The following is a 16,240-nucleotide window of genomic DNA, read 5'->3' on the forward strand; positions in this document are numbered from 1 at the left end:
CAGAACACCGGGCGATTGGGATCTATGTTTTCCCCCAGGGCAGCCCTGGAAATGACCATGTTCAACTGCTATATCGACCGCCCGCCCATCGTCCGCCAAGGTGGACGGCCTGCAACAGTCACACCGATCGATACCCCGGAATGCTCCCTTTGAGCCTCAAGGGCATGAGGTACCTATCCGTACAGGCACCGAAACGAAGATGCTAGGCACTTCAGCAAAGGCAAATCTTGGAGTCCAAAAAAACCCTGAACCGAGGCCCTGAACCACTCAGATCGCTCAAACCATGAACAAACAAGCCGATCATCCGGCATCGGTTCCCATCAAAAGAGAGTGGCGGGTGTGGGGCCGGGAGTCCCTGGACGATGACGCCCCAGAAAGTCGGTCGGAGGGCGGGGCGGAGATGCCCAAAAGAGGTTATTCCAGACTCCCCGAGTCTCCACCTTTGCCATCCGCCATGGCAATCCGCACCCCACCTTTCACCAACATTGCCCGCACCGGCAGGCAAACAAAACATGGGATTTTAATCTCGCCGTGCCTTACCCTCGTGACACACACGCGACACCATACCATGAGATTCGTATCGGGACCCCCATTCATGAGGCTCTTTCGTGACATCCCGCCTTGTCGTGGGGGCTCCCGTTACTCGGTCCAATTGTCCCGAAAGTCTGTTTTGTCTCCTTGATCAGATATCAAATTTCCCACGACGCCTGTTCATCTCCGCAAGTCATGGTGATATTGGTCAGAGGACAACGGAGCTGCCTCAAGAAACCGCGGAACATGTCACCGAAGCAGATGATATTGGTAGCGGTTGAAGTTTTATCAGAGAAGGTTCAGGTGCCTCTTAGGATTGAAGAAGATCAGATGACAACGTCTTTGTCGTCGCCGCCGTCGCCGCCGCCGCACTTGCCAGTCACTATCATCGCCGCTTACTCCCGGCGATGATCATGACAATCGGATCCTTAGATGCGGCAATACCGCTCGGAGCTGTGGTTGTGCCACTGGCCGGTATCAGTCATTCACTTCTCCGCAGCGGCTACGCTATCAAGGAACACGGAATAGGGTATTTTGGTTGCAGCTAGCAGTATATTCAATCCTGAACTACCTAGAAGTATATACCGAGTAGACACTCTGGCAGTCGGTGACGCTGCTGCATACTCAAAAGTTCATTCTAGAGAATGAAAAAGTTTGATGACTGGTGTCAATCAGAGCGCAAAAATGAGATCCGTTGTAGAATCGAAAACAAACGGTGCGGCGACTGAGCCGTTGGTATCTGTTTGAAGTATTCCCTCTCCATTCCTTTCCCGTTCCATCAAAAAATTGAAGTATACCTGATAATCATGCTTCAACGCCCGAATATCATGCTCTTCGTACTATCTCTTTCAGACCTGTCGTAAATGAGGGGTATCTCTCGGCGTTCGGTCCAGCCCAGGCCGGAGGTATCAAGGTCTCCAACCTCTGTCTTTTTCTTTTTGTTTTTTTTTGGTCTTTTGGTCTTTCTCTTGTCGATACTTTGTAGATACCATGCTAAAACTTGGTTGATGATGCTGTGTCGAGGTGTCCATACGAACTTTGTCGTTGATGACCCTCCGTCGGCTGCGCCCTGCCGCTCTGCACGCTCGTCTTTTTCAGGGCCTTCTCATCTCGCATGCCCGAGTAGTGGTCATCATCCACGGCAGATGCATCGCTACCGAACTGTGGAAAGCGGGAGTCGTTGCCATGGGATCTGGGAGGGCTTCGCGGGCTCATGGCTGGGCGGTCGTCGCCGGTATAGCGCAACCCGCCCTCACCACGGCCTTTGTCGGGCATGGCCATGCCAACCAAGGCGCGGATGATGCCGATGAGGACGACAATCACGTAGACGAGAAGGATGCCGGTAGAGATGAGCGCTTCCTTAATGATGCCTCGACGAAGCATATCGGTAACATGAGTCACGGCGCCAGTCACCTCGTCGGTTGACACACTTGAAGGTGACGATAGGAAGGTCTTGAGGTCTGAGTCGCCCGAGATGGACTCTTGAGCCCCGAGGCTGAATGTGTCGTTGTCGAAAAGAGGGAACGAGATCTGCGAGTGATCGTGGACCCAAGTTAGTCCCTTCTGGACAGCCTCGACCTTGAGACCAATAGTACAGCGAATAACGTCCTTGATGGGATTGATGAGGATGGTACCGTTGAATACAGTCTCCAGACCAGTCGTCATGGTGTTGGTGAATGTGTTCAGCGTGTCGTTGACAGCCGAGGTAGCGTTGGTGACGTAGCCGAGCATGTCTTGATTGATCTCGTTCTGCGTTGATAGCACAACACCGTTGGCATCATCAGCCCACTGCTTGGAGACATCCTGTAGCGAGGTGACGACTTCGCCGGCAAATTCGCCGACCTGGTTGGCAAGGGCGGGCACCTCTCTTTCGACAGCCTTGAGCAGGACGTACTGGCACAGGCAAGAGAAGAAGCCAGCAATGGCAAGGGCCAAGACGAATAGAGCAGGAAGTGATGTAGCGTACGCAATGGCCCAGCGAACCAAGATCTGACGACGGCCTTTGAACTTGGAAGCAATCTTAATACCCCAGGTAGCGGTCATTGGGCGGGAAGCAATGTAGACCACATCCATCGAGTCGTACTGGTGGCTGGCCATGATCTGAGCGTGCTTTCGCTCGCGTCTCCAGCGCCTGATCTCCAGCCAGGCCATGGGTGCGATAACCAGCACGGCCAAGATGGAGAGAACGACAATGAAGATGATGCGAGCCTTCTGGATCATGTCGCGGAGGTTGTTAAAGAAGTCGGAGATGTTGTTGTTGGTCGAGCAGAACTGCAGCGCCTGCTTCTGAGCGACAGGGAAGACTGATCGATCGAACTTGTAGCCCTTGTAGGCGTCGTTGACGGTCTGCTTGAGCAGGTTGAAAGGGAACGAGATAGCCTGAGCCGTCAAGTTCTGAACCTCCTCAAAGGTAGGCAGGTCATCGTTGAGCTTGTTGATGTCGCTGACGAAGCCGCTGGAGTCGATCTTGATGTCGCGCAGGTCGTTGACAGGCCCCGAGAAGTCGACCTTGGGAAAGTCGGGCAGAACGCTACCAAGGACAGAGTTTTCGATTGCGTCCACGGCCTTGTTGATACCATCCGAGAGGCTCTTAGCCTTAGAATCGATTGTATTGCTGATGTCGCCAACCACCTTGTTCATGGCGTCGGTAACCTTCTTGGTAACGTCGGAGGCAACATCAAGGCCGCCATGGATGAAGGCAGTGATAAGACAGGTGTACATCGATGTCATCATGTTGATGACGAAGATGATGAGATTCTGAACACCAGTGAGTATCAGACCCAGAGCAGCAACCATGCCGTCGAGGGTCTTCTCGATGCCCTTTGCCGACAGCTCGTTGACACCGACAGAGAGATAGTGAGGCATCGAGGCCATGGCGCTGCCAATATCTTCGACCTTTGTGCAAGCAGAGAGTGCTTTTTGATTCGCGTCGTCGACATTATCGTTGAGGCTGGCGATGAGCAAGATGACTCTGAGAAGTACGAGCAATAGTAGGATCGTCCAGCGGTTCAGCCAGATCTGAGAGAGCCTAGCTGAGAGACTAAGGTATGGTGTTATGGTGGGAGAAGTGTCGGCTCGCGCTTGTTGCGTCTTTCTAAGTTCCGCCATCTCTAGCGAGTCCGACCTGAGGGAGTCGGGGACGGCCGGGTAGGCCGCCTCCTCCTTGCGATTCCGTGAGGAAAACATGTTGATTCTATCGAAGAATGTAAGAAGCCGATGCGAGTATTTCTGAGCCAGCAGAGAAAAATGAATGATAAAATAAGGCGAAGAAGAAAGGCGAATGCAAGAAATGAAGCAAATAGAACGGCGGTCGACGTCGAGGAGAAATTAATCGTTGGAGTTTGGTGATGAAATTAGGTGAATCACTCGACACGAAGAGGGAAAGAGGAAAAAGTGACGAAGGAAAGAGAGCGACAAAGGAAACTCGTCAAGCACTGATTTCTGAACAAGCTTCTATTCATTCATTGTGGGGTATTTTTTTCGGGAGAAGATATGGATACACAGGACGAGGATGACTTGGAAGGACGACAGAGACCAGAGAGGATGGGAATGACTGGGCAATACGCATAATAAAAGGAAGCCGACTAACACGGCCAGGTCCACAGGATCACCTAGCAATAGGCGCGCAACAATAGGAACAAAGTCGAGAAAAGAAAACAAAGGCGGCTTACCTGATTCACACCACAATGCCAAAGAAAGCCAGCAATGGGCCCTTTGGCCGTGGCCTTGAAGGGAAATTACCTCGACTTGGCCCAAATCTTTGTTTCGTTTGGCGACACCCGGTGAGGGTGGATATGGGGATCTGGGCGAGGCTCGTTTTCTAAGCGCGCTCAACGGACGCTCTCAGCCAACCAAATCTGTCGTCCGGGGTCACGATGAGCGGCTGCCCAAACGCTGCTAAGGCAAGGCGGTATTTTCGGAGGCCGGAATGGGGCTCTTGAGATTTGATGTCGTGTTGCCCGTATTTAGATCGGATGATGTTACGCCCTGTTACGATAGACTCGATCCGTCTTGTCGAAGCCAGGGCTGGGTGTGAGGTGAGAGCTGAGAGCTGAGCGCTGGATATGTGATCGCTTGGCGAGAGTGAGGAGTTGTGAGGTAGAATTTCGTTGCTCCTACAATGAGGTCTTATCGAACGATGAGACTCTTGCTTGAAACTTGCTGAGTGAAACTGAGTTGCAGTATCACAAGAGCTATAGCCCTACTCAAATCAGGCCAACAGTTGGTGGCTTCATGAATGGGGGCGAACTCGGGAGTGATATACAAGTCGAGATTTGAGTCACTGAACAAGGGGACACCACGGAGCAACGGTTGAATGGTGCCCATCTTTCCAAAAGTCGCCTTTCCGGGGGTGTCGCAGAGGATAGAAGGCATTTTAACACAACCTGGTCTCGCTCATAGGCTCGGATTGATCCAGAGAGGTCACGACAAGAATGCGCTGCGACGTCATTGGCAAGACTGGGGGATTATTGCGGAGAGCCTCCCACCCGTGCCACCTCGTAAGGATAAGGTACCGTTCTGGCGCCAGGTGAACGGCGCCGCTCCAGTGGCATCCCCGTCGCGAGTCACGCCAGCAGACCAGGTGGTTACCGGTGGCTGTGCCCGGCGGAGGAGGCATGGACGGGTTTGGTGCCGTTGCGGGCGGAGAAACGGTGAGTTGGCCTGGTTAGGCTGGTCTGGACAATTCTGGATTTGCTGGAGGCATCCGGGGATGTCGCGAGGTTTGTGTGGTTTTCTCTCGGAAACTGCACGAAGGGTCACGGTGACCGGGGAGAGGATGTGAGGGACCGCAGCGAGCGAAGCAGGAACAGAGCAAAGATCGTCAGCCAGCAGACGAAAAGAGACGGCGGATGGCTGGCGCCAGCAGGGGATCCCTGGAGGTATTGCCAAACACTTTGTCCAATCGTCGTGAGAAAAGAGCAGTTCGGCTCTCGCCGCTAACGTCTAATCCTTGTAAGCATATGGCAAGAATGGCCGGGAATTGGATAGGATAATGGTAAAAGAGTGGATATGGACCCTAGATGGGTTTTTTGGTGTTGTGATTCGTGACTGGTCGTTGCTCGTCGTCTGTCCTTGGGGTCCTTGCTGAGCAACAAGCAATGATCGATGCCAAGCCTTTGCCACCGACCACCGCGGAATGCTAAAAACCGGTTTACGACAGGAACGGTCTTTTGGAGGCTGATCTTGGTCAGACGGTAGGAAAAGCTTGTCGAAATCCCACAAATCGTGGCATCCCAGGAATGTTCGTTTAATGGCATTGGCTGGTCATTCACTTCAGGCACAGATAAGAAGAAGAGTTGGAAGGCAAGAAGGCAAGGAAGGAACGCAACGTAGGATGGCCTCCACTGCTTCTTTCCTGACTTTTCCGAAGTTGGCCCCCTCTTGCCGACGAGAGGCGCAGGCGCAGTCAGAGATGGTGAGGGTGAGATTGGTCATTGAGGTCGCCTTCCAAGTCGCATTTCTGTGCCATTGCCCCTTCCTCGCAAGATCATTCAGGTACCATTAAGGGAAGTCCATGGAACTTGGAGTGTTGCGGCAATTGGCAGTGGCTCCACTAAACAAGAAGTTCGCACTTGCCCTGTGCATCCAAGCTCCCACGCTCTGTCACTCCTTCCTTCTTTCTGTGGGGTCGTCTCAAGTCTTGACGCTGGCAAGGATTGATTGGCCGACGGTGGCCCGCGCTCTGCGACGATGGGCGCTTCGCTACAGAATTCATGGCTGCCAACCATGAGGCCCGCGCTTGCGGTTTTTGGCCCAGAAAGCATCTGTCCCTCCAAATGAGAGAATCATTCACGGTCAGGTCCGTGTATAATATATCGTGGGCCTTCCTCATTCAGTCTACCATGTTATTACACGAGTTGTGTGTAAAGTTTGTTGCAGTCTAACAGTGAACTGCATCATTATTGATAATTGCTGCAACAAGTCAGTCGGCTTCGTCCAACTGTCTGGCATTGCATTGACATGACTTGCTTCAGCTGCGCCTTGAGCCAGTCACTTTAGTATGCATTTTTGCAAACTCACCTGAAAACTCTCTGTACGAGACTCCCCAGTCTCAGTCATCCTAGCACCGTCTTGTTGGCTGGTAAGATTGCACGTCAGATGCGCAGTCACCCATGGCTTCCAACCTTCTACGGTGACGACATACCTTCTCCAGAGAACTGTGAAGAGTGGCTTGACCTGCAGTGCTTGCCTGTGCCACAATTGCGGACCCAAGTCCAACTTTCCATCCCAGTGTCACGTGCTTGGACTGTGATGGGCCCAGACCCGACTTGGACCTGCCCGACGTGCCTTCCAGGTTAAGCACGGTCAAGCACAGGAAGAACAAAATTCCGACACGCCCATTTTTCACAGGATCCATGCCACTTTCCAGCCTCCTGCCCCTGTCCGACCTTGCGCATCATATTCACAGCTCAACCCACGCTGCGTAGCAAGGAGCAATCTGTTTTCGGCAGGCGGTCTCGCCAAACTCAAACCTCGCTATCACATCTCCTACCAGTGCCACCACGGCTTGCCCTAGCACATCTTGACAAGCTGACAACACCTGAGAATCCTTCGCGACTCACCTTAATTCAAGGCCGTGATTGTCCAGAGACCGATTTGCGACCTCATTTTGTGATTGCTGGCATTGACACACATCCTTGTCACCTGATCAAACCCACTCTCGGAATCAACCCGACTCATTTCTAGGCCGCGCTGAAAATTCCTCTTGCGCGCAAAAAGTCTTCAGCCCTCCGACACGATCAGACACTCTTTTCTCTTCTTTGACAAGTCACAATCTGACCTTTGATCGCGCCCTGCATTTTGCATACGCGACAGCCACAATGGCCGAACCACCTCGTGACATCTCCTCCATCCTCGCTGCCCTAGGTAGGTACCCGAGACACGACACGAATCTGTTTCTGCACCCTCGAACACAGACTGATCGCATTTATTCATTCAGGCGCAGCACAAAGAGGCACATCTTCGACGCCGACCCAAGGACAGCCCGGCATGCCGCCTAGCTATCCTCCTCCTCCCGGTGGCCAGCCGCCTCCTTCCTACCCCCCGATGCCCCAGCAGAACGCGCCCCCGTATGGCGGCGGCGGTGGCTACCCGGGACTCCCCCAGCCTACATCCAGCGGCAGTCTGGATCTTAGCTCTATCCGACCCGTCAACTCTGGCACAGTCAGCATCGCCGATGCCATCGCGCAAGCCAAGGCCTTCGCTGCTGAGAAGGGCGTGGCATCCTACGACCGACCCCTCGTCTACTCCAACGAAGCCCCCCGCGGCCAGGATTCTCGAGCCTACGGCCGATCCTCGCGGTCGCGCTCTCCTTCCAACCGTCGCGACCAGTTCCGCGACAACTTCAACCCCTACAGAGACGAGCGCCGGGACGATCGCCCTGCTCCACGAGACTATGGTCACCGCGAGCGATCCTACAGCCCTGGCCCGCGTGGTCGCACTTTCTCTCCTCGCAACTCTAACGGCAGAGAGCGATCTCCGCTGAGAGGAAGTGGCGGTGGTGACGACAACGCCGAGACAATTCAGATTGAGTCGAGCCTTGTTGGTCTCATTATCGGTAGACAAGGCGAAAACCTTCGTCGCATCGAGTCAGAGTCCAATTGTCGGGTGCAGTTCCTCCCCTCCAGCGATAATGGTCCTTTCCGCCAGTGCAAGATCAGTGGTCCCAGGGCACAGCGCAGTGAAGTCAAGGAGGCCATCAACCGCATTATCGACGATAGTGGCATGGGCGCCATCAACCGTGGCGCTGCGAACCCCAAGGGACCCCCACCTCGCGACCACCGCGGCGGACCACCTGGAGCAAACGCTGCCGCCGCTGCCGCCGCTGCCGGAGCCGGAGCTGCAGCTCTTCGCGACGGCGAGGACTGCATGCAGATTATGGTACCCGATAGAACCGTGGGCCTGATCATCGGTCGCGGTGGCGAGACCATTCGCGATTTGCAGGAGCGGTCTGGCTGCCACATCAATATTGTTGGTGAATCCAAGAGTGTCAATGGACTTCGACCTGTCAACCTCATCGGCTCTCGTGAATCAGCTGCCCAAGCCAAGGATCTGATCATGGAGATTGTGGATAGCGACAGCCGAAACGAGGGCCAACCTGCAGCCCCCACCAAGAAGCCCCAGAGACACGACGGTGGTGGTCATCAGAGAGACTCTGCGCCCATGGGTGGAGCGGGCGGCGGCAGCGGTGACAAGATCAACGACGCCATCTACGTCCCATCCGAGGCTGTGGGTATGATTATTGGCAAGGGCGGCGAGACCATCCGTGATATGCAGAACGGCACTGGTTGCAAGATCAATGTTGCCCAGTCCTCCGGTCCAGGCGAGGTTCAGCGCGAGATTGCCCTTATCGGCTCGCGCGATAGTATCGCCAGAGCCAAGCAGGCGATTGAAGAAAAGGTTGACGCAGTGGTAAGTGACAGGCCTCGATTCTACCGTATATCCAACTGTAACTAACATGACAACAGCGCCAGAAGAACTCTGGAGGCGGTGGCGGTGGTCGCGGTCGTCAAAACCAAGACTATGATAGAAGCTACTCTCAACAGGGATCTAACCCATCAGCATCAGGATCTGCTAACCCACCAGCTACTCAAGCTCCCGCTGGAGCCGACGGAGCCGACCCATATGCGCAATGTAAGTCTATCAATGACACGGCGAGCAACTGGTATCGTATACTAACATTCTGTAGATGGTGGATACCAGAACTACCTTGCCCTCTGGTACCAGTCCCTCGTTTATCAGCAACAACAAGGCGGCGGTGCGGCCGGTCAGCCCGGTGCAGCGCCTCCTGGAGCCTCATAGAGGTTTTTGCATGCACCCTTTCCGGTAGGGGACATGCTTGTGTGATGTGATTGATCACTTGCCTTGGACCTCGACTTGATGCCTCTTTTCGCATTACGTATACTGAAGCACCGCACATGCACGTTGACTATGGAGGCTCATGGCAGCGCGCATTTACGAACCATTCAACGACTGATACCTTCTTATCCCGCTGGACTTGCAACAGCACAGCGCCCACCTTGTTTTCTTTGGACAAAATCACGAATTGGGGGAGAGGACCACCCACGGAAGAGCTAGGCAAGCTGCCTCTGGCTTTGCTTAAGCGCGCTGATATCTCGATGCACTGAACCTGGCATTTGACGATGATGATGGCACGTTCTCGCTTGCACATGATCCTTGACTGTCATGAACTGGATTCGACTCTTGACATGGACATGGTGCTCAATGCTGCTCTGCAACATGGACTTACTCCACATTCTCCATGATGCACGCTCCTGACGCCTATGTGACGGCAAGGACACCTTTTTGCTAGGTCTTGCGAGCATTCCTGGACTTGACAACTTTGGCACCTACTACCTCGTGGAACATTTGCAAGAGTGGCCATGATGAACTTTTGAGACTCTTGCCTGCTGTCATGATGCAGCTGCAGGGCACTACTCGGGTGTGGTTCGCCTGAGGACATACTCTGCCTCTAGGAATGGCATCCGCCTCCACCTCATCTGCATGGTTCTCGACTAAATCTTTCCGTGGATGCACGATCACATTTTCCCGAGTAAAGCTCGCTTCCACGGGTTCTATCGTATAGTCCATCTTCCCTTCTCAGTCTTCGTGGGTACAATGCCTGACCGGCATCTTTTCATGCGATATGCAAAATTGATTCCCAATTTTCTTTGCTTTCCGGTGGATGAAGCGCAACTAGGGACGCGAAATAGGCAAAGGGAAAACAAAAAGAAAAAGCGCACTCTGTATAATAGTTAATTCCGAGTCAAATGAATTTTCTCGACCTTGTTAGACACATGTGATGTGTGAGTCCTAGAGCAAAAAATTCTTTGTAAATCGCATGCGATCTTCTTCACTCGCGTTCTCAAGGGAACATTTCTTCACACCTCAGCTCCAATGAACAAACCTGTTTGACAACTCATGACAAATGTACGTATGATCCGGAAACGTCTCTTTAGCAGGACACTGTCGTCGAAACAGAGTGAACGTAGTGTTGAGTGCACAACAAACAAGTTTGAAAATAGGTACAAGATAAGCAACATCCGTGATGCCACGTGCTGAGGGACTGGCGCTGTGGTCGCCCCGGATGTGTAGGAAGCTGTGCCTCCCGAGACGTGACGGGGTAAGATGGCGGCATGGGGGAAACCTTGTTTTTTCTTAGGTAAGGTGATGCAGGCCCAGATCAGCCAGGTTTGAGTGAGTGAGGCAGTTGTAGTCATCTTCACATGATAAAGAGGGTGAATGATTTGGACTCTTCAAATGTTACATGGGGATGAGGATGGAGATGTTTGCATGGAGATGGGAAGACGTGATTGGGGATCAGACCAAGTCATTCAATTTTGCAAGGTACAGATGAGATTTGGACTATAGTGATGATGTATCGATGTGTTGTGTACGTAGATTGATGGATTGATTGTAAAGCAGATGGCTTTGGAGAGCGGTTGAGGGACTGTAAGTGATGTGTGAGAATGACCTCCCATGATCGTGGAATCTTCGTTTCATGAAATTCTTTCGCCCTCTCTACCTCTAGTGTCATACATCATCCGCATCTTCTCTGCCTACCTCTTGGTTTCATGACTGATGTGACTGTCACAAGCAATTAAAGCCGGATCAGCAGGAGAGAAGAGAGCAGGGGAAGGTGAAGAATGATCATCATCAGTCATTGTCAATAATAATCCAGGCTGATGCGACCGGCGTTGTAACACTACATTCGGGGTGGACTGGTGGCCAGTAGACGATGGACGGTCATGTTAAGCCCGTGGCCTAGACCAGGGCCGATATTCGCGGCAGAGATTCTTGCATGCTCATCATTATCTGTAGGAGCCTGTGCCGGACTGAGCCGCGAGCGAGTGTGGTATGTAGTATCCGTGGCGTGGCGTGGCAGACAGCAAACTTTGATTGATCTTCGCCGTTTAATGGCACTTTGTGTGGGAGAGCCTCAGAAACAGAGAGACTTGTGTGAGGCAAGGGGGGAAAAAGGGTCCTTCGAAATCGTGGTGTCATCGAACAGACATGTTTTTTTTCCCTCTCGCTTATCGGCCCTGATGCGGACTGCGGGAAACATCAGGCTTGAGATTTGCTTTTCAGAAATCTTGCTGCAAGTTGACTATTGCGGTATATGGACTGAAGTTTTGATTTCCATCTCGCAGGTGTTTTGGGTGATGGGCAAGTGTGAAAGTAAGGTGAGATAAAGTGTAGATATTCTCGCCTGTGCGGGTGCATGTGCATGGTTGATGTACGTGAGCTTTATCTCTCTTAGACTCATATGTCTGCTTGTCTGGATGCACGTGAAATGTCCTTGCGAGCTTCATGTCTGTGCTGCGCCGTGTGCTCTGTCCTTTTTCTCACCCTATCCCAATCTTCCTGTTGAATCTCCCTGTTGAATCTCTTTGGCGATAAGGTTCCATTTGGTTGTTGGTGTGTAAGCTTTCTAAACGGTTCATCTGGAAATCAAAAACCACTGGTGCTTGCGATCTGCACAGCCGACGCGTGCGGAAGGACGAGCGAGCCGAAAGTTCTGCGCGGCGGGAAATATCTCCGACACCACGCCAAGAAACTGCCAGGCGATTTGACAAAACTTTGGTTTTATTTTATTTTATCACGGGCGAGACAGGCAAGAGTTTAGCTGTGCTTCGATGCAAATCTCACGCGAGACATTTGTCGGGCAGGGACGTGTATGCGTGTGTGGTCGCCCGTACGCACACCTCAACTCACAACCGCCCTTCTTACATGCGTCGCCTACCTACCTGTCAATGTCTGACTGATATGAATTAGCGAGAGCGAGGAGTGTAAGTAAGGTTAAGGTTGGTGTGGGAACAGAGAGACGTGATGAACCGACATGCCGTGCAGGGGAGGACGAGGGATGCGCAAGAGACTGCGTTTCTCCCTTCCCCCCGCATTGGTCGAGTCCCCGACTCTGCCGTCTGTCAGAAGCCGATTCGTTCATGGCCTCTGAAAGATGTACCGGTATCCGTCGGTAGGTCAGGATATGTGGTGTCACTCCTGTTCTGTTCGGATATTGTCATCCCACCGGCCGGCCGTAACAGGCGCTCAGTGACGGATGGGCGACGGCCTAAACCGAAAGGACCACTCTAACTTCTCCGTAAACAACGGGGAAAGGAAAGAAAGAGGCGCACGAGCACGAGGTCCTCAGGTTGGTGTACCCGAGTCAACTTTCTGGGAAAGTTTGTTAACGGACGCTGAACAGCGTCGTTGGTTCAGAATAGGTCAAGGGTCTAGGCCGTTCGAGCCAGCGAGCGTGGGAGAGAAAACGGGCTCTTCGAGCAGAAAAGGCGTGCGGATGTACGTGCTCCCGTGCCCGCATGTTGTTCTACGGAAGGCGGATTGTCGGACTGTGTGCTCCCTTCGAACCGTCTGCCTTATCTGGCCTTGCATGTGCCGATCCAAGGTTGCAATGCAGGATGACTTTTGGGGGGTCATGAGGGGGCAAGAGTGGGAGAATATGGGGGAGCATTTTGGGTAGCACTGTGGCATGAGGCTGTGTTGAATGTAACAGCATTTCGAAACTATCGCGATAGCTATCTTGGACCATAAGGCCAGACGATCGAGGGGTTTGTTCCCTTAGAGAGAGCAGACTGACACATAACTGCTGATCCCCGCGAGAGACTCTCAGAGACACTCAGAGACAGAGAAAGCGGAATGCGGGACTCGGGAGGGGACAACTTGAGGTCTGCCGTTTGCAAGGGAGCTTGATCCCGGAGCTATCCTGAAAGGGGCATGTTGCATTGCTCGCTTCGCGATCCATGCTCTGCCTCTCTCGCCCGGCCCTAAGACAATCCCATCTCAAAGCTTGTTTTTGCGCCGTGTGTCTCCCGTGCCTCCCGCACACCTCTTTCTGACTCTCGATCTTCGACTCTGAAGCGTCAATGGTGGAAGATATCCCGTGCCTACTCTTCTCTTGGATCTTCCGTACAAGTTGTGTATTGTACTGGCGAAAGTCGTGCTACGTACGCAGAGGCCAAAGGGAAAAGGCTCGGCGCAGTGTCTCAGCGCCGTTGGAAACAACAAGAAAAGCCATTTCCGTTCAAATCACCTCATCTCCACAGAGAAGAAAAGTTACACACGCTGAACAGAATTTGGGTGCCTGGAATGTCACTGCAAGAAATGTCTCGGGGCAAGATGCCCTCTTCCCTCTCGCCTCGCTCTACCCCCGTTCCCGTCCCACCCCTCCTTTTCGTGATCCTATGAAGCGTGGCCGCCAAAGGCCTTTTTTCTTACATACATACATCAACTCCACAGGGCATCGTTCCTCACGATGGGAAGGCCTGTCTGTGTTCCCCGGCAGAGTGCCGCGGGCCGCGAGTGGATGTGCTGGGGTGGGTGTGCAGAAGAATTGGAGCACTCTCACACACATACACACACATACACACACATACACACACACGGATAGACGGGGAGAGGGGCATGGACATGGGCATGGCATGGCATGGCATACTGCGTAGACAGAACAGTCATGACAGAGAGAGAGAAACAAGCAGGATACTCAACTCGACAGCCAACAGCGAATGCAGCTCGCTTCTCACTTTCTTTCTCGTCTCGCGTCTTGATGTGCAGCTAAGCGGCGGCGCAAGGGCGAGGCTAAGCCGCATCCTGCATATAGTCTACTGCAAGACGGTTGGCTGTTGGCGAGCTGCATGGTGGATGGCAGGCTGGCAGCCAGAGATTCTAAGAGAGAGGGCGCTTCCTGCTCATCTATGATTGTTGCTTTTTTCACTCTCTTCGTCGTTCTTCCCCTTGAACCTCGTTTCTTCTTCTCAAGTTCACTTCCGGGAGAGGGCTTGGGCTGCATGAGCTCTTCTCGCTTCCTCTCCGAACTCCCTGTCTCTGATTCTGTCTGTCTCTCAGACTTCTCTACCCGTCGGCCCCTCACCCCCCTCACACACACCCCTACCCCCCCTTTATGATTCTGTCCTGGTGTATCCGTACCTGTCAGTGTGTCAACACAACCCGTCAAGCTCCAGGTCGCGTTTTTCTATCGAGATGTGCTAGGGCCCCCCCGTGTCGATCCTCTGAAAGCTTGTGGCTGCCCATCCGTCGACGATTGATTTTAGTTCATCCTTCTTCTGCCGTTCAACATTCTTTCCTTCTCCTCGAACCGTGTCCGACTAATTCTTATTTCTCTTACTCTCGAAAGACCTTGTTTACCCCCTCGTTAGGTCATTGCGGATTCAACTTCCAAACGGTCGATAAACAAGCATAAATCCTTCTTTGTCGTTTTCCCCTTGTCCTACCTACCTGATTGAACACTCGCAAAACAAACTCATTCGCCCAGGGATCACTTTGGGGCTTGGGGGAACTCGAAAAACCACACTGCCACTTCTTCCCCTCTCGACCTCGTACCCAGTCCTACTCACAGCTCCCTCCAAACAGCGCCTCAATCACCTCCCGCCTCAAAAGAGAACACAAAAGAAACACATACACACACACACAATGTGCCGCCTCGTGCTCTTCGCGGGCACCTGCACCCGCTGCAACGAATCCCTCACCTGGGCCGACCTCTCCCAGCAGCTATCGTGCCTCGAGGCCAAGAACGCCGACAAATTCGGCTCGTGTCGGCGTGGCGTTGATGTCGAGACACACGCCTTTGACCAGGAATGCGACGCCTGCGCCGGCGAGGACGAAGGCGTTGCCGGTATGGACTTTGGTGAGCAGGATTTTCAGCAGTATCATCATCAATATCAACAGTATCAGCAATACCAACACCCGTCATCAGCAGCATACACAGCAGCAGGATCGTCGTCATCGGCGTCAATACCCCAACCCGGCTCGAGCAAGAGGGGCCGGGACGAAGGGGAGGGAAGGAAGAAGAAGAAGGCGAGGACGTGAAAAGCTCAACGAAGCTTGCGATAATGATGGAGTTATGACACGGTTCGAACTTTGGGGAGGATGTTTGTCCATCTCTTCCTTTTCCCTCTCTCTCTACTCTCCTGGCGAGGCGTTTGGTGTTCGACAAGGAATACACACATAATGGCATTGGGGGCTTCAGGACTCGGGATACCACCGGACGCGATGGTGTTGCGCGCACATGTGGGATTGGCATTGGCATCAATCGATTGGAACCACATCAGCAACATCACAGGCACATGACGCATACGACGACGATCAGGACAAAAGGGCAGGCAATAATGTTATTTTTGGGCGGGCACACTGGGCTTCAAGGTCACAGGTGTGTGTGGCAGGCCTGCGGCGGACTCTCCGCTGCATTCCTGAGGGAGAGGAGAGATACCCTAGTCTACCTTTTACCTACGTTAGTGGCGTGGCGATCGGGAGGGGCTCCTAGCGAGGGGATCCGCGCCCCTTGGCATGCGGGTGATGTACGACACGTCTCGCATATTCCTTGCGGGCATCGAGAGGTCACGATGGATTGCTCTATGACAAGAGAAGATTTTTACAGTTAATACAAAAGCGCAATCGATTTCGCAGCATGAGGCCTCGTTTCAATACCTCATCCTTTGTCCTGCTATTGAGGTTCTCATGGGGTGAGCCAGGGTTACTTCCGCCAGTGCACGATCAGATGAGGTGCCATTAATGACTACATGATCCGACCTAAACTCATTGTTAGACACCAGTCGACCGTGGAACGAAGCCAAGTATCGTGATGAATCTGGGCGAACGATTGATATAATGCATTATATGGCACCTCTACCCTCCCGAGATGCCGCTTATCAGCCTACAAGAAGCTTACACG

The 16,240-nt window shown here is 53.0% G+C and overlaps 4 protein-coding genes across 4 annotated transcripts; 2 read left to right on the forward strand and 2 right to left on the reverse strand.

The window, feature by feature from the left end:
• Positions 1 to 1,524: 1,524 nt before the first annotated feature.
• Positions 1,525 to 3,717, reverse strand: CTAM01_03363 (plasma membrane fusion protein PRM1; the record flags this gene model as incomplete). Its single annotated transcript, XM_060519399.1, has 1 exon — positions 1,525 to 3,717. One exon carries the CDS (start codon positions 3,715 to 3,717, stop codon positions 1,525 to 1,527), a length of 2,193 nt encoding a protein of 730 aa, XP_060385605.1.
• Positions 3,718 to 4,977: 1,260 nt separating this feature from the next.
• On the reverse strand, positions 4,978 to 5,406 carry CTAM01_03364 (uncharacterized protein; the record flags this gene model as incomplete). Its single annotated transcript, XM_060519400.1, has 1 exon — positions 4,978 to 5,406. A coding segment is annotated over one exon (429 nt), but the record flags the coding sequence as incomplete, so codon positions are not given.
• A 1,847-nt stretch (positions 5,407 to 7,253) lies between these two features.
• CTAM01_03365 (KH domain-containing protein) lies at positions 7,254 to 9,333 on the forward strand (the record flags this gene model as incomplete). Its single annotated transcript, XM_060519401.1, has 4 exons — positions 7,254 to 7,398; positions 7,472 to 8,943; positions 9,000 to 9,165; positions 9,221 to 9,333. Coding segments are annotated over 4 exons (1,896 nt in total), but the record flags the coding sequence as incomplete, so codon positions are not given.
• Positions 9,334 to 14,982: 5,649 nt separating this feature from the next.
• CTAM01_03366 (uncharacterized protein) lies at positions 14,983 to 15,378 on the forward strand (the record flags this gene model as incomplete). The annotated part of the gene is made up of 1 exon (XM_060519402.1): positions 14,983 to 15,378. The coding sequence occupies one exon, from the start codon at positions 14,983 to 14,985 to the stop codon at positions 15,376 to 15,378; it is 396 nt and encodes a 131-aa protein (XP_060385608.1).
• Positions 15,379 to 16,240: the final 862 nt, after the last annotated feature.

This window comes from Colletotrichum tamarilloi (assembly GCF_030869305.1).
Source record: "Colletotrichum tamarilloi strain Tom-12 chromosome Unknown Scaffold_8.1, whole genome shotgun sequence".
Classification (NCBI taxonomy): Eukaryota; Fungi; Ascomycota; class Sordariomycetes; order Glomerellales; family Glomerellaceae; genus Colletotrichum; species Colletotrichum tamarilloi.